General features: G+C 48.2%; 1 protein-coding gene across 1 annotated transcript in view; it reads right to left on the reverse strand.

Moving 5' to 3' along the window:
- EXOC6B (exocyst complex component 6B) overlaps nucleotides 1-22,929 on the reverse strand; it is a 274,237-nt gene that overhangs the window by 91,769 nt on the left and 159,539 nt on the right. The window contains exons 16-17 of the mRNA XM_035894470.1: nucleotides 20,154-20,288; nucleotides 18,825-19,004 (exon numbers count right to left, since the gene is read on the reverse strand). Coding sequence (XP_035750363.1) covers nucleotides 18,825-19,004; nucleotides 20,154-20,288 — 315 coding nt within the window. The remainder of the gene's footprint in view (nucleotides 1-18,824; nucleotides 19,005-20,153; nucleotides 20,289-22,929) is intronic.

Raw genomic sequence — 22,929 nt, forward strand, 5'->3', positions numbered from 1 at the left:
AAAAAAAAACCAAGAAAAGAGCAGACCATTGCATTATGGGGCAGGGTGCTTCACCTCTGCTGCTCGCTGCCGTTCCCAGGCTCCAGGAGTGTTCATTACTCACCTCCAAACACCTTCACTAAAATTAAGATGAAGCACGGCAACCATAAAGTTTAGCGGAGCCCCGGTTTGGTTTTTTTTTTTTTGCTTTTCATCATTGACTTGTGCCCCTCTGACACATTTGGTTATTTAAAACACCGCTCGTGCCATTTCCTCATCCCCGACGGTGGTGGGAAGCGTGCCGCTACCCGACTGTGATTTTTCTTCATTACTGCCAGCAGACACTTGAGTTTTTGCTAAGACCGAGTAGCTTTGCGCTATTGAGCAGAAGACCCAGATGAAAGCAGAGGATGAGAAAGCAAAGCTCTGAAGCCATGCCCTGGGACCCCCAGCCATGCCTGGGCATGGGGGACAGGGCTCCTTGCCCTTCTTGGAAGAGGAGAAAATCCCAACGAGTAGCTCATGCGTGCACATCAGCAGGAGTTTGCATAGAAGGTTGCAACCTTTAGAGAAGCCTTGGAGGTGCTCAACCCCAGGCGAAGCCAAAGGAAAACCCCCAGGAGGGTTTTCTGCCCCGTTGAGTTCAGAGGAGAGCAACAAGGATGATAAAGGGACTGGAGCATCTCCCCTGTGAGGAAAGGCTGAGGGAGCTGGGCTTGTTCAGCCTGGAGAAGAGAAGGCTGAGAGGGGATCTCATCAACACCTACAAATATCTCAAGGGTGGGGGTCACCAGGACGGAGCCAGACTCTTCTCAGTGGTGCCCAGCGCCAGGACAAGGGGCCATGGGCACAAACTGAAGCAGAAGAGGTTCCAGTTGAACGTGAGGAAGAACTTCTTGACTTGGAGGGTGCCTGAGCCCTGGCCCAGGCTGCCCAGGGGGGCTGTGGAGTCTCCTTCTCTGGAGATATTCAACCCCCACCTGGATGAAGCTCTAGGTGACCCTACTTGAGCAGGGGGGTGGGACTGGATGATCTCTGGAGGTCCCTTCCAACCCTTGCCATTCTGTGATTCTATGTGACAAAAATTGAAGAGGAACAACCTTCTTGCAGGCCAAGCAAGGGTCAGCTCAGCATGCGTGGAGGTACCTAAAGGGTTACCCATGCCCACAACAACCACAGCAAACACGCCTGCCCCGGTGCATGCATTCCTCCGGCCAGCCAGACTTGCCTGAATAAAGAATGAATGACAAGCGACACCAGGAGGGCGTGAAGAAGAGCAAATAATTGAGATGAAACGTCAAGTTAATAAGCTGAACATGAGAAGACGGGATGGAAAAAGTAATTTAATCATCAGGGCTTGACAGCACAACAACTCTGCTGAGTCTCTGCGGCAGAAGCAGAGTGTAAGTGCTACTTCAGGACATTCTTTGCGAGCATTTTCTACTGCAGCTCGTTGCAGAGGTGGCAGAGGGGATCCAATCAACAAGCCCAGGAGAAGCTTCTGGCTCAGCCTTTCCTCCTTCCTCCTTTTTCACATGGGATTTGGCTTAGGCCCAAAACGTTTGTCAGGTGCAAATGTGCACTGCGTCGTTGAAAACCCCGGGGCTGAAGCTTCTCATGCCAGCTAAGAACCTGACCTTTTATTTCCATTATCTTAAGGTTTAAACACCTAAACCCCATTCTGCTTTAAGAAAGACTCAGTCTTTAATCTTAGCTTTAACATACAAATTCCAGACTGTTTAGATCCAAAATTACTGGATGAAAGACAAAAGTATATACAGGTATTTTTTTCCGCCTATTAAGCACTCATCTATCTCCCCTTAGACTTACTATTAGAGGGCTTGGAGATGCCACAGGGGTTTAAATCATTGTGTTAAATGTCTGGCTAGAGAAAAGAAGGTACCACCAGGGATGAACACTCTCTGGGCACGAAGATTTAAAACCCTTCCAGAATTCATGGTTTCTGGTCTTATAAATAAGACCGAACCTAACCCTCTTCTGCCCCACACCTACACTCAGTGCAACAGAAGCCCACTTACAGCAGCTCCTTATCACATCAGCAGTGGCTTATGAACATCAATTTTAGATTATTTCCCCAGAAATACAGTGCAATATCTGCTTGATAAGCAGCTGTTGTCGACAGGAGAAAAGCCAGCGCCGGGACACTGACATATGGCTACGAGTGAGCTGCTGCTGCCGGTGCAGAAAGCTGTCGGAATTCACCCGTGGGATGGTCTGGGCTGCAGGCTGGCAGATCACGGAATCCCAGAATAGTTTGGGTTGGCAAAGCCCTTCAAGCTCCCCCAGCCCAACCGTGCCCCTACCCACCTCCTCATACCACAACGTGCCCATCTCGGTTCTTTGGCGCTTGTTTACCACTGAGGTTCCCTTCACAGTGTTATTTATTTATTTTTTTTCCCTCCCTGGTTCGTTTTTCAGCTTTCCCGCAGTGCTGGGAGGACAAGCCCCCGCTCACCCCGGGGCACCCGTCCCGCAGACCGACACACTGAGCCGAGCTGTGATGGACGTGTTTTCCACCAGCCTCATCCCCCCTCCTGAAAACACGAACCGCACCACCCACTGCAGCGGTGTCGGGACATGTGCCTTGGCACGGCGACTGAGCTAGACGCCTCCGAGATGTCATCCCTAGACGTCACTGCTCCTAGAAAACCCTGCGGTTCAGAGGAGCCGCCGTGCTCAGCTGGGACGGCTCAGACCTTGTGCTAAAGACCCAGATGATTTTTTGCAAGCGTGTGGCGGAACCGGTGGCACTTCCAAAAGCTCTCCCCGTGCCAGCGCCCCAAGAAATCGCAGGGTTGCATCCTGATCCCGCTGCCCGGCCCTAAACCAGCTCAGTCCCTGCCTGTATCTCAGAAATGCTTTACCTGCCTGAATGCTGCGGTCCCTCCAGCTCAGGAGCAATTTATCTAAAATGCAAGATGAGATTTGGAGAGGAAGGCAAAGGAGGCGGAACGCAACCATGACCTGAGCTGTCTGCTGAGAAGGGGGAAAACAAACACCTTGAAGTCACCCGTAGCTCATTTACCAACTTGACAGAAAGCTGAAGACCTTAAAATCCCATGAAGCGATTCCAGGAACACCTCTATAGCATCACTCCACACCTTTGCAAACCTCATTAAAAATAAACTGGATTTGCACCAGGGAGAACCAGAGGTGAAAGTTGACAGAGCTCAACGGCCAAGACGTCCAAGCGCCTGCCTAGCCACCCCCACCAAGCTCCAGCTTGGTCCAACGTTCAGTTGTGAGCGTGTCATCAGAACAAAAGCCCATGGGGTTTTGTTTTGAGGCTCAAATCAGTTTGTAACCATATTGCTGGTAATGAAGCCCTTCTGGCCTTTGATGCAACCTCTTTGCAGTTGAGGTTTGTGGTTGGTGTTTCCACAACACCTCTCAAGGTGATGCTCCTCTCCTTGTCCCACCAAGGCTTCCTCTGGGCACATGGGGAGGACATCTAGAGAGGTTGGCCATGCCAACGAGTGAAAGGGCAGAGCCAGAACTCTGAAGCTCTCCCAAAGACACAACCAAGGGGCACCTACAGGAGCATATCTCCACAGGCTACTCCCCACAGACCCCACCAAGTCAATCACACTTCTGGAGATCAGCCATGAAGTCATCTCTTTTTATCTGAATTTCACCCTTGGGCAGCAGATTGAAGCCTCCGGGTTCCCCGGAGAACGGGCGGCCACCATGGGGAAGGTCAGCACGGAGGCTGCGGAGCCGGCACTGCTCACGGTAGCGCATTTGTTTGAAAACAGCAAATATGTTAACAATTAGGGAAAGGAAATGCTGAAAGGCTGCCTTGTTAATTAAGGAACTTGCTATCAAAGGACTCATTAAAAGCTACTGAAACGGAATGGCTGTTAAAATAAATACCCATTAATCTTAAACGTGCAATCAGGAATATGCTGTCGTTACCAACCTCGCTGCGGGGGGAGAGGGGGCTCCTCGGCAGACACCTACCGCTGCCAGAGCCGCGGTGGTGGCACGAGCTGGCAACGGCCACCACCCAGAGGGTCCCAGAAGAGACCCAAGCAGGTTGTCCCAGGGGCCCCATCCCACCACCCTGCAGGAGCACCTCTGGCTTCAGCGAGGAGGAACCTGACGGTGCCTCCTGCCGTTCGCTCGGGCAAAATTAAGATGCAATGTGGCCACTGAAATGCAAAAAAAAAAATTCCTGTTGTAGCACCCAGAACACTTCCACCAACTCGCCAAAGGATTAATGCAGCATTTCCATGAAAAACAAAGCCTGGGAGGTTTCAAATGGTCTCAGAGTGTCCAGGGTTTTTTATTTTTATTTTTTTGCTACCAACAGAATTTCTTTTTAATCTGCGACAAGCATTGGGATCGATGCGATTAAGTGTACTTAGACACGCAAATCCATGGACTTCATACAACAGAAAAGTGGTCCAAAAAATTGGAATTCCTCAATATTAAATGTCCACTTTTCTGGAAACACCACCAGTTGTCCCAATAATTTCAACACTAGATTTGCTGACTTTTCCAATTCATAGTGCAATAGGGGTGGACTCTTTTGCAGAAGATGGAGACATGATGCTATAATAACGAGCGGTTGTTCAGCAGCGTAAAACCAAGAATAATCCCAGTGGGTAAGTCCTGTGCAGGAACGGATGAAGACCTCAGACCCTGCAGACCCCCAGATGTGATCACCTCCTGCCCCAGACGCTTCTGGACTGTCCTTGCTGCCGGCAGCACCAGAGCCCCAGATCTCACTAAATCATGGGCAAAATCAGTAAATCAGCTCTGCTAACTCTTACGAGGAAAATTTATTGGCTTGCCCCTGCCATCCTGATTTGCCAGGTTCTTAACACCACCCTGATGCATTTTTAATTGCTTTTTTTTTTAAGAAAAACCAATTGTTCTTCTGTCCCTGAAGATGGCAAAAAATCCCCAAACCATTACCCAGATACATTCACACTTCCCAAACAGTGGAAACAAACGTGCAATGAGTACTCTGCTCTTTCTAAGAGGTTTACTTAAAAACCAAACAAACGTCCTACTAATTGCCTAGAAATCCATTTTCAATTTTGACAAATTGGGGTTTTGTGAGGGTTCTTGGTTGGGTTTTTTGTTGGGTTTGGGGTAGGGTTTTTTGGTTGGTTAGTTTTTTCATTATTTTTTTTTTAAAAAAAGCTGTGGATCTGCACCCAGCATCTTGCAAATAGAAGTGAGTGTATCCAGGATGAAGAGGTCCAGGAGCAGCGTGTGAGAGCCCCAAGCAAAACAGATGGTCAAGAAGAGGCATCCCCCTCTGCGCTGGCCAAGCCCACAAGCTGGCACAGCAATGCTCACCTGGAGCAGGGTGGTCTCCAAAGATTTGCGTCCAGCTTGGGAGCCCTCAGCACAAGGAGGACATGGACCTGTTGGAGCGGGGCCAGAGGAGGGCTACTAAAATGATCCGAGGGCTGGAGCCCCTCTGCTCTGGGGCCAGGCTGGGAGAGTTGGGGGGGTTCAGCCTGGAGAAGAGAAGGCTGCGGGCAGAGCTGAGTGCGGCCGGTCAGGGCTTCAAGGGGGCCCAGAGGAAAGGGGGGGACAAGCTTTTTAGTAGGGCCAGCTGGGACAGGACAAGGGGGGATGGCTTTAAACTGAACCAGGGTGGGTTTAGACTGGATCTAAGAAAGAAATGGAGAGTGGGGGGTGTTCAGCCTGGAGAAGAGAAGGCTGCGGGCAGAGCTGAGTGCGGCCGGTCAGGGCTTCAAGGGGGCCCAGAGGAAAGGGGGGGACAAGCTTTTTAGTAGGGCCAGCTGGGACAGAACATAGGAAATAAGCAACTGGCACCAAGCTACAAGCTGACGTTCACGCGGTTTTGAAATTGGCCAAGGAAAAGAAGAAGAAACCTTCCAGCCAGCAAGAGAAGGTTGGTGATGAGCAATGGTTGTGGGCCAGGGTTCCTAAGCACAGAGCAATGCCTGTTGGGGAAAGGCATGTTCCCCAGCCTTGGACTCCTTTGGATGCTCCTCAGCCTTGGACCCATGGGATGCTCCCCAGTCTTGGACCCCCATCGGGTCTTCATATTACTTGGCAGTTACAAAGTTTCCTGATGCCCTAACTTACATGAGGCAATGACTGCACACACATTTCTTTGAGAAAGGCATTTTGGATTCAATGCACAGCTGGGACCTACTGGAATGGTCAATGGCATCGCCTTCACTTCAACAGCCTCCCTTTCCAACAGCTACAAAATCCATCCTGCTACTTGCCACGAACGGAACAGGCATCTGTGCCCTGGTTTACCAGGAATAAGAAGGGCCTCTTTCTCCCCAAGATCTGCCATGCCAGGAGTGACCCGATGAACAACAGCGTCTGGTTTAGGAGGACCTGATGTTCTGTGCTCTCTGCAGGATGAGCTGCAAGCGTTGCTCCCCTTCCCTCTACACCCAATTACATGGGCTGGGAGCAAGGCAAGGTATAGCCACCTATGGAAGAAGCTTCGTTGCCATTAGCCAATCACCAGGTTTAAACAGACTATCACTACCAAGGTACTGTCATAGCCTTTTCTGAGTGAAACTGGGATTTTGGTCTTCTGATGGCTTTGACCGTCCCTATCATGCGATAGCTTGGTTCAAGAGACAGCCTTCCACCACTGAAATATCTCAGGTTCACCATAGTAAATCTATAAGGAGCAACACCTTTAAGCAGCGCCAATTAACACAGTTTTGAGCGAGATCTGTCTCGTGCAAAGGCTCCACTCACCTGGAAAGCTGACGGCATCTGAAGAGCAAAAAGAGCAGTTGCTCCAAGCAACCTGGAAGGCCACCGTCCTCTGACTGGAGCGGGATTGCTTTCAGACTCATGCAAAAGCTGAGCCCGAGCTCATGTTTAAGTGGCTGTCTTCCAGAGGTATTTAAAAAAATCGACGGGGTGTCATTTGCAGCAGTAAACATTTACCACTTATATTCTATTTTGAGCATTAAAGGAAAAACAAGCTGTCACAGATAGGGCAGCAAGACAAACACATGGCAAAGCTGAACTCCCAACAGAAGCTTAGAGGCAACCAGACAAATAAAAAAGAAAAGGGGGGGAAAAAAAGCAAATATAGCAATTATCCTCACCACACAAAAACAAACCAGCCAGTTACGCCGACCACTGCAGCCCGATACAAAACCCCTCACATTCCGATAAAAGAGGAAAAACCATTTGGTTTGGCTGTGGCAAAAATGCCCAAGGTCAACAGCTGGAGGCTATTTTGGCTGAAGCTGGTGGGAGACTTGAGGCTCTCAGATGGAGCAGCACAGCAGAAATCCCATGGGGGTGACAGTCACAACCAGCTCCCGCAAGCAGATCTGAAAGCGCTGGGCTTTTTTTTTTTTTTCATAATACTGTTTTACTCGGTTTGGCTTTTTTTGGTCTTTAAGCAACTGACATTTAATTTGGGGAGTAACCAGCTCCATGGCAAGGTTTTTCCTACACAAGCATCAAGGGGTCTTGGCGCTACGCACTGCATCCACGAATACCCCCAACGGCAAAGGCACAACTCCAGGATTTTGTAAGCACCTCTAATCGTGGGATCCAGGATATAAGAGGATCCAGGATAAGAGCAGGCACAGGAACACAACACTTTCCCCTCGCTTTGACCGTGCTGTCAGAGTCAACAAGAGACATCTATTATTTTCTTTCCTCTTTTTTTTTTTTCCTCTTCTTTTTTTTTTTCCTCTTTTTTTTTTCCCCCTCTTTTTTTTTTTTTTCCAAATAGGAAAATAAATAAACAGAAGGAAGGGCAGGGGGGGAGAAGGGAAGCCCCTCGGGAGGCAGCTGTTACCACTGAGCACGGGGCAGGTTCTTTGAAGCGTTACGGAGGCACACACAAACACGCCACCAGGCAGAGGTCTTTTGCAGAAGCTCAGTCGTTTGCAGCAAAGCTGGAAGCTGCTGGGTTTGGGGTTTTTTGGGTTTTTTTTTTTTTGCATACGCACATATGCAAAAAAAAAAACCCAAGGAAGCAGAGGATTCCAAGATCTGCGTCTTTTTCCGTGCATACGATCCAAATGCATGGCAGGATATTTTTAATTAACTGCTTATTTAGAAGTCTATAGCATGGGAACAGTCGTGCGCAGAGCCTGGCGTGCCCAAAATGAGCAGCGCCTGCGGCAGAGCATCCAGCTGCTCTCTGCTCTCCTGAGATGCTCCAGAGATCTGTGCAAGGACCTTCACGCCAGACACGGGTGGGGAAGCTCTCCTGCCAGCCCGGGTTAGGCGTACGACAGCATCAGGCTTTGAGAAACACTAGGAATTACGTGCTCTATCCTCGTTAGCCACTTGATTTAACTGCAGACACTCTCATCAATCACATAACCATCTCATCCCAACTCTTCCACCAGGCTGGAGGTTCAGCCCATGGCATCGAAATCCCGTTCCAAATCTGCTGCCTTCCCTTTTCTTTGCATGAGCCTCTTTTTTTAAACAACAGAAGATAAAAGAAGTCCCATCTGCCTCCCCTCTGAATACCCCGTGCTGTTAGGAGCTGCACTGCAAATGCCTGCACCGCCTTCTTGCGCTGAGGGACGGCATCACGAGCCAGGGAGGTGTGGAGGCCAGCAGGCAACCAGCTACCAAAACCCACGCAAAATCCAAAATACATGGGCAGAGCACGTCACGGCAGCTCAAAGCACTTCTCCTTCCCCCCAGAGGGTATCTCCATGACGTGGCTCAATGTCCCTGGCCCAGCAGCAGGAAGGAACCCTAAACCAAATTGCACCATTGACCCAACTGTACAAACCTGGGGGTTGTGACCTGCCATGGTGGCAGTTTGGCAGCTTTCCCCCAGCACTAAATATTAATTTTCTAACGTTTAAATGTGTTTCAGAACAAACACTGCAAGCACACACGGGCAGCAGACCAGGAAAGTGCTGTAGGTTCACTGGAACCTGAGGGAGAGGCTGAGGACCTGTGGACCTGCTGGCTGGGCTTGGACAAGGCATGGGCTTGATGCTCCTCAATTTTCTCCTCCTCCCATGCTCAGCACTTGGGTCTCCACAAAGATCATTCACTGCTGGAAAAGACACCGAGACCCTGCAACAAGAGGCGTCGAGGACAAAAAGAGGAGGTCCCACAGGGGAGGCACCTCAGCCCGCAAAGGAATTAAACCCGCAAATAACCTGCACTGAATGACCCTCTGTATGCACACCAGAAGCATGAAGCAGCCCTAATTTTTCTCGGTCCTAGTTGTGCCTCCTAAGATGGAGCGAGGCTCTCTCCTGGTCCCCGTGTCCACAGGCTGAGACTTTCCGAGTTCCTTGACGCAAACCAGAGCCGTGGCCCAACCGTGATTGGAGCACGCGGCTCCAAAACTGGAATGAATGAGAAGAAAAAAAAAAAATAAATGACATATTTCATCCTCTTCTTTTGTGGCTTTTATTTTCTTTTGTATTCGCTTTGGGAATAACATTCTTTCCATTGGGAAGAGCCCGATATTTCATTAAATACAAAGCAGCTGCCATTTTGGAAACAAAAAGTTGATTAAATACAGATTTTTTTTTTTAATTTATTTTTTCCCTCACATACAAAGAGCTAGAACCATGCTTTTTTTCTGCCGATTTATCAGGGCAAAGCATCTGCCAGTGATGGCAGTAGGAAGACTTAAAGAGCGTGAAGTGAATCGCTTCATCTTTCCTATGTATTTTTACAATTATAATTTGATGTTATAAATGAAAGGGGAAAGATCTGGAGGCTTGGAGCACAGCACTCATCCTCGCGGCGGAGCCCGCCGGCGCACTGACACAAAGGGTTTCTCACCCTCCGCGCACACATGGATGCTCCAGATTCCCCGTTTACACCAATTCCTGCTCGCCAAGGTGCCGAAGGAAGAGCCAGCACGTTGCCATGACGTAGGGCCGCCTGTTGGAGACGCAACTGATACACGGCCGAAGGGCCAGATGTGGAACAGACCGGAAAAAAGGATGAGCTCAAACCAAACACAAAACCCCCAAACCCACCCCCTCCACCTCCACTCCATGAGCCATCCAGACCCAATTCAGGAGATTTTTTTTTTTTTTTTCCAAGCAGAGCAGATCCCCAAGTGACCAACGCAAGCTGCGCATGAAGCTTCAGCTCGGTTTGTATTTCCAAGAAGTAAATCAGACTTTAAATTCCATTTTCAACATTTCGATGGTGCATTTGAAAACCAGAGAGAAGAAAAAGATGGATGCTGAAAGCTGCAGACATTACTGCTACCTTGGTTTTTAATGAACCCATCGGGCTCTAATTATTTATTGCTGTTCATGAAACACAATGAAGAAAGACCAGAGCGATCATAAGAAATCCATAAGGACCTGCACTTCTCAATGCTTTGCTTCTCTTTCTTGCTCTTACATCTAACCTAGGCTACGAGACCCAGGGAGAACATCTCTCTGTCTAAAGTCACCCCTAAGCCCATCACGAAATGACGTGCCCTTAATTGCAGCCAGTTCAACCTCACCAAGAGCACTCAAGCATGCTCAGGCGGCCCTCAGCTCCCAGTGATGGGCGTCAGCTCCCAATGCTTCTCCGTGCAACCTCAATTCAAGCGATCGCTGCACGGGGACCCCAAGGGACATTGCATTTGCAGGTTGGGCTCCTCTAGGGCAGGTGGGTCTCCTCTCATGGGTAGGTTAAGCAAGATAGCTGGGGGGGGTTGGAAGCAGATGTGGTGTTCCTCTGTGTTGCTTTGCACATTCACAACTTCAGAGAAGCCTTACAAGATTTCAGGTTGCCAGAGGATGAAAGAAGAGGAAAGCAGATAATTGCAAAGTCTATTGTATCGCTTAAATTCGCTAAAGGGGGAGAAAAACCAAACCCCAACCCCAGACTTTATCTTCTGTTAGGGTATTTGGAAGGTGCAGTCTGGGGCTCTGGTGCAGGAAGCAGCAGGCATGGTTGGATTCCTTATGGTGAGGATGGATTTTCGGCTGCCAAATTCCCCCTCCCGCACATCTGATTCTTTGTGTATGTACGTGCATGCAAAAGTAAGCACAAACCAGCTTTATAAATCTAAGTTTGTAAAATAAAAATCAAAGCCAAACATGCCGAGGTGACTACACAAAAGGAAGCAATACCTAGGGAAGCGTGCACACCCTGGTTTAAAGGATTTATGGGACTAGGCATTTTATCTTCAATTAATTTTCAAAGTGCTGAAAGCAGACAAGAAACCATGTAATTACAAGATAACTTGGCTTACCAGGATTCGAGTTAACTAGCGCTCCTGGGTTAATCAGAGGTCAGCCTTCTCCCCAGCCAACAAAGCTAAATCCACTCTATTTGAACGCTTTGCTCCTTGCTTTTAAAGCAACCATTAGTTCTTGTTTCGACCCCTTCATTTTGGTAAGTATTTGGGATTTTGGAGAGACTTGAGAAGACCAGGAAAGTAATGCACGGGCACCAGACGGCAGCAAGGCGGGCAGCACGGGACCACACGGCCATGCAAGCGCTGCTCCAGTCACCAGCCCGTCGACCCCAACCCAGGCACCCTCGGTTTAAGGGCATTTTGCCCAACCTTAGGGCAAGCTGGTCCGAGCAACCCCCCCCAAGAGACTCAGATCATCTCTGGAGAGCAGAGGAAGCCCCCCGAGGAGCAGACGGGGAGGACTGGGGACGCTGCTCGTGCCCTGTCCATGCCTGCAGCCCAGGGATCTCGCTTTTGTTTTCATGTGCGTCTGTATCTGCAACACCAAGAACCTTCCAGGATTAGCCACAACTACTTCCCACCGGACATTTCAACCTCCGTTACGATTTCTCCTTTGTCCTGGTATTTTGTGCAGGCAGATTTTTATTTTTCAATCTCTTTTAGACAGACAGATTAGTGATTTATTTCCACCGGTTAATACAAACTACCTAGAGAACAGAAAATTAGAGGGGTTAAAAGGAAAATTAGAATCCGTTGCAGTTAAAACCAAAACCGTCTAAGAGCAGGCTAGCAAAGTCCCACCATATAAAGGGATTACTCCATCCCTGACCCTTTCCAGGGGACCTCCAGGTATTATTTTTCATTGATTTACCTTAATGAAACTAATGCACCCCTCTCCATAGGAAGCTGACTCCATAGCTGTCTAGGCACTGGATTCAATTAAAGAAATAAATACATCTGGCTTCTAAATTGTTGAAAGTCTTGAAAAGCCAGAGGCAATACCACTTTTTGCATCTCTCTTCGGGTCCGCCCTCAGGACACCACGTCGGATGGTCGACATTCAACACCGCTCCTGGAAAGCCGCGGCCGCAGGGGGATGCCCGAAGCATCCCTGCCTGCTCCCCGAGGGCGCGGGCAGCTCCCGCAGCCCTGCCAGCAACCCAGCCGCAGCTTTGATGGAAGCTGGCCTCAAATTGCTTTAACAAGGCTCTTTCTTTCCAGAAGCTGGCGTTGATTTGAGACCTCGATGTTGACTTAGAAACCCCCAGGTGCCCAGAGCCTGCAAATACTCAAGGCTTAGCTATGCTCAGTTTCCAGGAAAAGGGGTACACGCACCCAACCGCGGCGTGAAATATCAACGCTACCGCGGCAGCTCGGCATTAAAATGAAGAGCAGGGGTTAAAGGCGGAAAAGCAGAAGCTGGGGTCGAGGCTGCGCCTCCGCGACGGCTGCATCTCACACCGCACAACCGCGTCGAGCAGGGCTGCACCGACCAAAAAAAAAAACGAGGCGCGCTTTGCTCGCACATGCCTTGGCTTGCAGACACGGGAACCGAGGAAACAAGGTACCTCGAGAGCACTTTGTTTGCGATCTGTCTGGGGAAGTGCCACACGTTTTTCTCCCGCACATGAAACAAGCAGAGATGACAATAATTAGAGGGGTTCGTTGAACCAGAAGGCAGGTCCAAAAGGTCTCCTTCGCGTTCTTTGTACTAATTCCCCTAGTCCAAAGAGGGAGACAGTAAACCTCAAGAACCCACACTATTTTCTGGATAAAATACTATTCTACCACTCTAGCTGGAGGGAAGGCTTAGCGTTCCAAGCCCTGGGTTGGAGCACTTAGACCAGGAGGAACATCAGGCTGAAATCCCCATGGGGGATTTGTCTGAACAAAACACAGAAGGTGAGGGGGGGGTTTCAAAGATCTTTTCTCTTTCAAGCAGAGGTTGAAGATCCCATCGTGCTTTCCCTAATGACAGGCATTTCCCCTAATTCCCCGCACATTTAGGGATGCTTGGGGCATAAAAGGAGCCAGTTAAATGCAACGTGCTCTAAACCCAACAACTTAGCAATGCAACTGCAACAGCACGCTTGTGGGGGGCCTGTCTGGAAGGAAACCCTTTCCCCTGGTCTCTTATTTATCCTATCGATTTCAACTTCTACTCAACCTTTTCCTTTCCTCCCTTCTGAGGCCAAGGACCTTTTCTGGTTCAACTCACCCTCTAACATTTGAGGTGCGAGCAGAGCAGACTGAACGCGCGCGACACACAGTCTTGTACTCACCGACATTGTAGAGTGGACATCTACATCCCCCTACAGAGGACAACACAGGGAGTTGAAAGTCAAATGCAGAAGAGAGCAAAGCAACAGCAAGAAAGGCAGAGAGGAACACATCGGTCATCACCTGTAGGTGCCTACAACCCATCAATGCTCCAACCGAGGCACCAGCTGCTCGGCAGTTGGCAGAGGATTAAAAAAGCAAAATATGGGCTCTTTGAACCTGCTCTAAGGAGGATGAAGAGGAAAGCAAAGTACAAGACCAGTTTTATTGCTATTAAATACGCTCTGCAAGTCAACACCCACGTGCCTCAGCTCTCCCACCTGTACGATGGAGGTGATGGATGTCAAACCCTAGCGAGTGACAGCGGGGATCAGCTCAAGCAAAACTTGCTCAGTTCTTCCGAGGGCAGGGGGATGTTATCTGTGCACAGACAGGACCCATGCAAATCTAAAGAATTTTTGCTGCTCATATGATGTTTTCATGACGGTTATATTCCACTTGGGTCCCTCCCAAGGTGGTCAAGGCTGTGGTTGGTGCAAAGTTCAAGGCATTTTACTTCCGTGCATGGTGCCTTGCCTTTTAATATACTACAGAGGGATTTGGCTTTTTAAGTAAAAACCATAGGTAATCGTTCTCTTTAAAAAGAAAATAAATACTTCCAAAACTCTTTCTACTAAAGGAAGAGCTGCCAGGGCTGGCATATTTATTGGCCACCAGGAAGAGATGCCAATATGGTGAATAAGGCAAAAAGGTTGCAGGCAGAGCGGCCGTGGTGTTCACGCGGCTCCAGCTGAAATCTGTGCCTGCCATCTGGCAAAAATAAGCACAAAGGGAAAAAAAAAAAACCCAACCCCAAACCCCCTTTGCAGAGAGTTCATGCTGAACTGCTCAAGACGGCAGAGGTTAGAGTTTGTTCAATCGCTGAAAGATTGCTTCCCCTTCCCGGGTCAGCATCACCTCTTGACCTGCCCTGATTACCTTCCAAAGGAGGTTATCAAGATACAAGACTAACAGAGGATTAAAGGAAACTTAAAATAAAAACAAAACACCCCCCTCCTTTCCCCCCCACTCCGCTCCCCTCCCCCAAGAAAACATCCTTGCTTTGTTAACCTGACAGTTCGCTGTAGGTGTTGACACAACCCTCCATCTTTGAGAAGCTTAATGTCAACAAATCAGTGTGTTTGGAGTAGCCCTGTCAATGCGATTTACATTAACTTGTCTAACAAGAAATAAAAACAACAATCAGCCATCAAAGACAAAAGGCTTTTTCAGTCATTCTTTTAAAAGCTCTATGCTGGAAATGTTCATTTTTGAGGCCACGGCCCTTTACTTGCTGAAAACCAGAAACCACCTTTTTTTTTTTTTTTCCCCTAAAATACTGGTTTTTTTCCCCCAAGTATTTTTTTCTTCTTAAAAAAAAAAAAAGTATTTTCTTTTAAAGGAGGCCCGAGCATCCCATGTTAATGAGCTCCGCAGCAGCAGTAACCGACTCTCCCTGGTTAACGCAGGAAGAGGGCAGCCTTGAAGCCAAATGTTAATTATACTTTGATTTCCACCAGCGTGTTATTTGCTTTGAGACATTTGGGGCACTTAGCAGAGCATTTTCGAATTGCGGCTCTAAACCACCATGAAAATTTCATACAGCAGTGGTATGCACCAAAACCCCCTTAACTTCACCATGAACTTTTCCTCCCCGGCACACGCTGCACCCACCAGCATGCCCTTTGCAGCCGGAGGCTCGGCGTCCCGAAGCAAAGCTGGAAAAAGCAAATCGATTCCAGGGATTCCTAATATCAAGTGGTTTCCACCATCTGCCACAATGTCTACTCTGATGCTCTAAAGGAAAAATTAGGGATTGCAATTCCTGCTCGAACACTAGAAAAAGTGGAGACTCTTTATGCCATTCCACGAGCCAGGACTGGCTTTGGTCTGGGCTATTTTTCCTGCTTGAGTAGGGGGGTTGGACCAGAGGAGCTGCTTGCCCACAGCGGTGGTAGGTGCCCCATCCCTGGCAACATTCAAGGCCAGGTTGGATGGGACTGTGAGCAACCTGATCTGGTTGGAGATGTCCCTGCTCCCTGCAGGGGGGTTGGGCTAGGTGGCCTTTAAACGTCCCTTCCAACCCAAAGCATTTGATGATGCTATGACTTCCAGAGGTCCCTTCCAACCTCAACCCTTCCAGGATTCACCCCAAGAAATACAGGAAAAATTCAGCTTCACATATCCAAAAAAGAAAACACAAAACCTAATGCCCAAATCGTGGCTCGGAGTCGCCTTTTCGCTCACTCAGCATCTTTGCTCCTCTTCACCCCCTCTCTGAAATGTTGACTTGAGTCAACCGGACCCTTCAAGGCTATTTGATCTGCCTCGCGGCGAGCTGGAGCCTTGACCCCGGGAAGGCTTCCTGCAGATGAGCAGCCCTGTCCGAGACAATGGGATTACTCACACCCTTCAAGTTAAGGAGCCGCCTGCATTTTTGCAGGCTCAGGACTTTCGGCTCCGTTCTATTACAGGACAGTGCTTTTTGTTGGTGTAATTTTAGCACAGTAACTGCCGACATGCCCAGGCTGAGTTTCTTTGATCAGCAGGCAAAGTTTTTTTCTCGGTGTAATTACTGTTGTGACAAAAGGCAGGTGAGTAGCTCGGCTCCTGCCACGTAGTCATCTCCTGAGACTGCCACTCTTTTCTCCTAAAAAGCTGCTGCAAGTTCAAATACCAGGAAAGCGCTTCTCGCTTATTTTAAAACCATGTGAATTTGCTCGACATGAAGGTACCCGCTCTGGAAGACAGAGGCTTTTTCAAACCAGGAAAGGACGTGAGAATTGGAAGGGACGGTGTTGCATGGAGGCCACGTCTAGGGACAAAAAGATGCCCCACTCTCCAAGGATGGTACACAGTCACCTGCTTTTCTTCGTGAGCTACTGGCAGTGTAGAAATCCTGTATTTTATAGCTGGAACGGGCTGCAAACTCATTTCAAACCAGGGAGGAACTCCTCTTAGATCATAATGCTGCAGTGCTAATAATTGGGGCTGGGTTCAGATCAGCAGTATAGAAACAGCTCTACCTTGCCACATGCAATCCTGCAATATCCTCTTCTACTTAGAATTCACCCTCCTTGGAGATAGTTCCTTTCCCTCTTGAACCCCTCTCATTCTTGCCTTTCACAAATAAAACTCATCCCACATAACTGGTGCTTTCAGAAACATCCCCATCATTTTTCTGCATTGGTTTAGGCAGGTGTGGGCTTCTACACACCTGATCTCCTGTATTTCATTTAGCAAAGTGCAGAAATTTTAATGTGTTTCTAAATAAACCACTGGAAAAAGGCCCTTGAACCCTACAAGAACAAACCAGCAGAGACACCAAGAGAGCAGGGTGCCTTTTCAATGTACCCTGATTTTTTCCTGACTTGTTCTCACCCACCATTGCCTGCAGGATACGTGGGGACCCATCAGCAATGTCCAATGACGACATCTTCATAGCGCTCCTCTAAAGGAAGAAACTCCAATATATATAATAAAAAATCCCAGACCTATGTCGCCTACAAACCACTGAACCAGATCTACACCTTCGTAAATCAGATTGCAGCACCTGATTGAGCTGCCTGCCCTATCTCACAGCGCTATCAGGAGGACCAGTGCCATGCAATGCTTTGAAGATGAGGTGCTGCACGTGTGCTGGTTGAACAACACCAGCCCGTTAGCTGGCACCTCCACCAGGGCAAACTGCAGACAGCCGCCTTCTCAGCTGGGTCCTTTCTGATCCAGTTCTGGAAGAGAAAATGCTGCTTCCATCTGTCTCGGTCCTTTTTGGACCAATTATCTGCCCTGGCAGTCTCCAAAACAATTTTGACTCATTCAGGAAGGAAACATGTATATTTAAGGAAGCGAAATCACTCCAGGTCCACCTCAGAAAGCATTGTGGGCATCTCTCCCCATCCTCATCTCTCCTGCTAGCCATGCTTCATGCTCTGGTGCAGAGACCAATCTCCCTGCCAAATTCCAGAACTTGCCTGTGTAAGTACTCCCAGTATGGTTTCTGGAAGTGGTCTCCAGGTAATAACCCACCCCTGTTCAGCCACATCTCACATTCAAAGAGAAAGTCAGCAGTTGAGGAATCCAGCCATGTCCAAGCACCTCCAGACTCCAGAGGGCACCTGCCCCATGCCAGCTCACATGGCCACCTAAACAAGATGGGCAAAAGCCCTTCCGACCTCTCTGCACAGGAGGCAACACTTTATTTAAGTTTGTTCCAGTGATAACAGAGCCAAGAAAGCACCTTCTCCTCAACAGCACTCCCAGGTACAGAGAACTGGGAAAGCCACTTTCATTCCTCTTTTGGTGGCTTCTCCATCCACAGCAGATCAGTTCCCATTCCCATCTGGCTACCAAATCTTTGCTGTGATAGAGAAGGCCAAAGACACGAGCCATGGCAGAAGACTGCAAAGTTTTCGGGCTGTAACACCTCCTAAAACGGCTCTGGAGTGCTTGAGCATCCTTCCAGTAGAGCAATCACAGCAACATAAAGAAGCAGAATGGGGTTAAGGAAACCACCATCATGCACGATCCCTCTTTTCCTCCTGTTTATATCCGAGCTCGTCAGAGGCGCCCGGTGTGTGCTGGTGTACCACAATCCTGGGCACCCCCTAACAACAAATAAATAACAGTCCAGTAAAGAAGACAGATCTGAAATTGCTTTTAGGAGAAGTTCGGTGGACTTGTGATTTCAGAGTACCTGCTGACTGAAGATACTCCTAAGTATATATCCAGACAGCTCAGAACAAATCTTACTTAAAGGGAAAAAAAAGCTGTTTGAGCAAAAATGAAACTCCCTGATGATTATATTTTCCCTATTCAATGGGACACTACTCAGCCAACTGCAAAAAACAACATAAAAGATGGGTTTTGATCGCAATAACAGCATAAACACAGGCATATTTTAGACAGCAGAGAAAAGAAAGAAACATATGCTGCCTTCCAAGGCAGAGCAGTATTTGGATGTAAGGCATCCAGTGACTTGACAAACATTTGGAAATGTATCTGCAGTTGAAATAATAGACACTTTTATACTGGGATCTCTTGAAAAAAACCTTGAATGTCCATTAAGCTGAAAGTTAATCTATCTAAAGTATAGGTGGCTAGTGAATGATGATCCTACTTCTACATGGTGGACTGCGTTATTCCCTTCGATCACATATAAGAAGGCTTGCAAATGCTTGGGGAGACTCTGACTGAAGCCCAACTTCTGGTAACACATCAAACAGCTTGCTTTATAAATCAATTTGTTATTTCGTAACGCTTGACAGTACAAGGCCCCACTTCCATCACACTCCATAAAGCTCGAGCAACCATTAGTTCCAACAGCGCCATCGGATGCCCGTGCGCTCCCCGGACAGAAAAAGAAAGCAAATTGGTGGAGGCTGCTTACCGGGAGGTGGGTGAACACAGCAAAAGTGCTGCGTAGAAAGCCAATGAGATCGACAAGGTAGTCGCTGGCCTTGCTGCCTGGCTCCATGGCCATCCAGTCGTAGTCTGCCAGCTGCAAGAACTGGTCTATCTTCTGGTTCAGGTTAGTGTAAATCTCCTCCTCAGCAGCATGGCGGGCGTCCTGGGAAACAAGACAACGTTACACAGGATGGAGTCTCCATAGCACAAGTCTACACAAGTAACAAGATGTGAGATTGACCCAACCTTTAGCCCTAAAGGTGGTACAAGATAAAGCGCCTGTAGGCAACTACGTGGCTGCTACAGCCTCAGGTTAGCTCAGACTGGTGGGACACATGCCACCAGGTCAGTGGTGGGCAAGATCCAGCTGGTGTCTGCCTCTGATGCAACCTGGGGACCAGGAGGACAAATCTAGTGCAGGATGGAAGAGAGAGGATGGAAGAGGAATGTTCCATATGGAAAAAGGTTGAGACCCGCCAAACTGTGTGCAGGTATGGGGTGCAGGAAGGCCACAGAGGAGCCTCCCGGCCAGCATAAAGGTAGGAAAACTCACCCTTAGGCCAAATAGGTAGATGATGCCAGAAGGGACAACGAATGGACTTCCCTGGGGACGTGAGGCCTTAGTCTCCTGCTGAGTTATCCCAAGGGCAAACCTCACCTAACCAAGTCCCTAGCGTTGCTCAAGTCCCTGGTGCTGTTCCCATTGCCTGCTCTCCAGCCACAGGACACAACTCAGACATCCCACAGTTGACCCCGTTATGGCCTTAAGATTTCATATAAAGTATCTGGGTGGATGCTCCTGGGTTATGATTTAAAGATTTAAGGACTGGGAAGTCTAGCAGTTTCTGCCAGCCCTGATTTTTAGGGGATAATGCTAAAAGGAGTGGAAAGATACAGAAATACAAGTGCTGAAAATCTATTCTCCTCTTGGGTGAAAGAGGAGAGCTTGCGCTCATGGCCAGACGCGTGTAACACTGTACGGCGCTCAAACAGCAAAATGAAAATTCATTAAAAAAGGAAAAAAGAAAAAATCAGGCTTTTGTTTAAAAGCTGCTTAATCCTTCAGCTAAGTGCTGCAGTCACAGCCTGTAAATTAGGGCTACAGAGGCTCAGGATCTTGACAGAAGCAATGATCCGAAGGGCAAACCCAAAAGCTAGTTTGATGGTGTAAGCTTCCTGGGATATGACAAGATTCCCTTTCAGCTCAGCTGAGCTCCCTACATCCACACATCCACACGTGCCCCGGAAGCAGATACTCTCCAACCAAACATCACCAGCAGCTCCCCGGCGGTGGATCTACCAGCCTGCTCACCTTGAAGGTTGTGGTCCCATAGAGTTTCGTAGTGTGGACAGTTTCTGGAAGTACGTTAGTGATATTGGTTATGAATTCCTCTAGGAACTTGCAGGATTTCTCCAAATGGGTCGTATTTATAATAATCTGTACAAGCTGCAAAGGCAAAAAAAGGTATTGAAAGATGGTGCTGCTGAGGCCAGGACGTGCCAGGTTAATGGATGCCAATTTATAAGAACTTCTGACACGAAGAGCTGATGCTGTACAAACACGCTAAGCTTTGCTACACGCTCAAAGGCTCTGCTCCTTTAGCAACATCAGAAACTTAAATAAAAGATAATTTTGGGGGAAAAGCATTTCCCATGACAGCCACTAATACCACAAAAGATTATTTTTTTGTAATGACTTTCGTGCATTCAGCTGTCAGTCAGGGCTCATCTCGGCGCAGCTCAAACACAACAGGCTTACCAAAAAATGCCGTGTCAGATCACAAGTCTTCTGCCTGCCCATGAACCCTAAATAACCCACATCCTGAGTGACACCGAACAACACCGTCCTAAGGCATTTAACAAAGAAACCATGAGGTTTTACTGTTCTGAGGGTGGCGTGGCTGAATAGCCAATCTCACCCTGGTATCTCCTGGGTTATCATACCCACCATCAGCTGCAATCTTCTCGGCTGCCTTCACAGGGCACTATTTTGGGACATTAAAGGCAACTACAGAGTAAAAGCATTTGCTGAAGACAACCAACACGAACATTTACAATTCAGAGCAAACCAAGCCAGGCTTCCACTTTAGGATCACTGACTTGGAAGCACCATTAATTCCTTAAGCAGAGAGCTTTTTCCCAAGCAGGCTGCCACGAATATCTTCAAGGTGCAACGTAAGCTATAACAAAGCCTTTCCAAATAACGTCCAGCTCAGATACCATGTCAAAACAAGTTTTCTTATAGACACAGAAGGCATTACAATGCTCCGGATTGATATTATTTAATTGCTGGAGTCTGGTGTGGCAGTCTGCAGTTACCTCCTCTAAAGAAATTATTTTGAAACACTCGCAAATCCTCTGAATGAGGTGGATTAGTCACCACTCTGAGCGCTGCAGGAACAGAAATACTGAAGTAACACTGCAAAGATTACAGCACCCAACTCTTATTAGTGCCAGGTGACATGGGAAGAGGCAACAGTCACGGTTCGGGAGGTCCATCTTGGATATCAGGAAGGAAAAGAGTCCTTAGGAAGGTAGTGCAGAACGGGAACAGGGTGCCCAGAGAAGCTGTGGGACCTATGTTTTGAAGAAGTTAAAACTCAGGTAGAGAAAGCAATGGTTGACGTGATCCGAATGAGTAACAACCCCATGTCCACTGAGAGCTTGGGGTAGATTACCTCCAGAGGTCCCTTCCAGCCAACGCTTCTGTGATTTCAGCCAGGTTTTTGTTTTTAAGAAATCAAATTACAACCTGTTTGAACTCCTCTTGTTTGGCACTTGGCCCCTGAAATGTATTACACAGGTAACTCGGGAGGCTTCTCACTTCCGAATTCCTTGGGTTAATTCTGGTCTTGATTTTTGCCTTCAAACAAGCGCTCATTTGTTTGCCTTTCTGTGTCAGACAGCATCGTGATCGTGATATATTTTCCTGTAGTTTCAAGTGAATTCAGTATTAGGTATTTCCAACTGTGTGAAATTCCTCCTAAACCTCTTCTCTGATGGTCACAACTTACTGGTCCAGACCAGCTATCAAACTCAAAGGCCCTGACTGCTTTCTCTTCCACCCCTTGCTATGAGCTTTTCTGCTCCCTCTCTGGCTCCTTAAAGTTCTGATCTCTTGAATTTGGAGGGGTCAGACCTTCTCATTGGGGTAAGATCTTCTCATGGGGGTATTCAAATGAAAAAAATAGGAGTATCTTTTCCCTCTCTTTTATTAAATGATGTCAGAATTATTCAAAACACCAGGATTATTTGGAGCAGACTTGGTAGCAAACTTCAACATTCACTGCTCAGAGGTAGCCCCAAAAAAGAGCAATGAAAAAATAAAGAGGATAACAGGCCGGGAAGGTTGGTACAGAGCCTTGTATTACCTTGTCCACTGCTTGGAAAATGACATTGGAGAGCCCAGAAATGGACGGTGTTGCTTTGTGCAAAAATTCTGTCTGGGAAGTGACAGTTACGCGACGTACCTAAATATCTCGCATACCCAGGGCTCGGTACTTGGCCCAGTCTTGTTCAACTTGTTCATCGATGACCTGGACGAGGGGACGGAGTGTACCGTCAGCAAGTTCGCTGATGACAAGCTGACGATGAGCCAGCAATGTGCCCCTGTTGCCAAGAAGGCCAATGGCATCCTGGGGTGTATTAAGAGGAGTGTGGCCAGCAGGTCGAGGGAGGTTCTCCTCCCCCTCTACTCTGCCCTGGTGAGACCCCACCTGGAGCACTGGGTCCAGTTCTGGGCTCCCCAGTTCAAGAAAGATGAGGAACTCCTAGAGAGAGTCCAGAGGAGAGTTGATAAAGGGACTGGAGCATCTCCCCTATGAGGAAAGGCTGAGAGAGTTGGGCTTGTTCAGCCTGAAGAAGAGAAGACTGAGAGGGGACCTTATCAACACGTACAAATATCTTAAGGGCAGAAGTCACGAGGATGGAAGCAGTCTGTTTGCAGTGGTGTCCAGCGACAGGACTAGGGGCAACGGGTGCAAACTGAAACATAAGAGGTTTCAGTTGAATATGAGGAGAAGCTTCTTTACTCTAAGGGTGACAGAGCACTGGAACAGGCTGCCCAGGGAGGTTGTGGAGTCTCCTTC

The sequence above is a fragment of the Egretta garzetta genome, unplaced genomic scaffold, assembly GCF_000687185.1.
Source record: "Egretta garzetta isolate BGI_Z169 unplaced genomic scaffold, ASM68718v1 scaffold505, whole genome shotgun sequence".
In the NCBI taxonomy this organism is placed as follows: domain Eukaryota; kingdom Metazoa; phylum Chordata; class Aves; order Pelecaniformes; family Ardeidae; genus Egretta; species Egretta garzetta.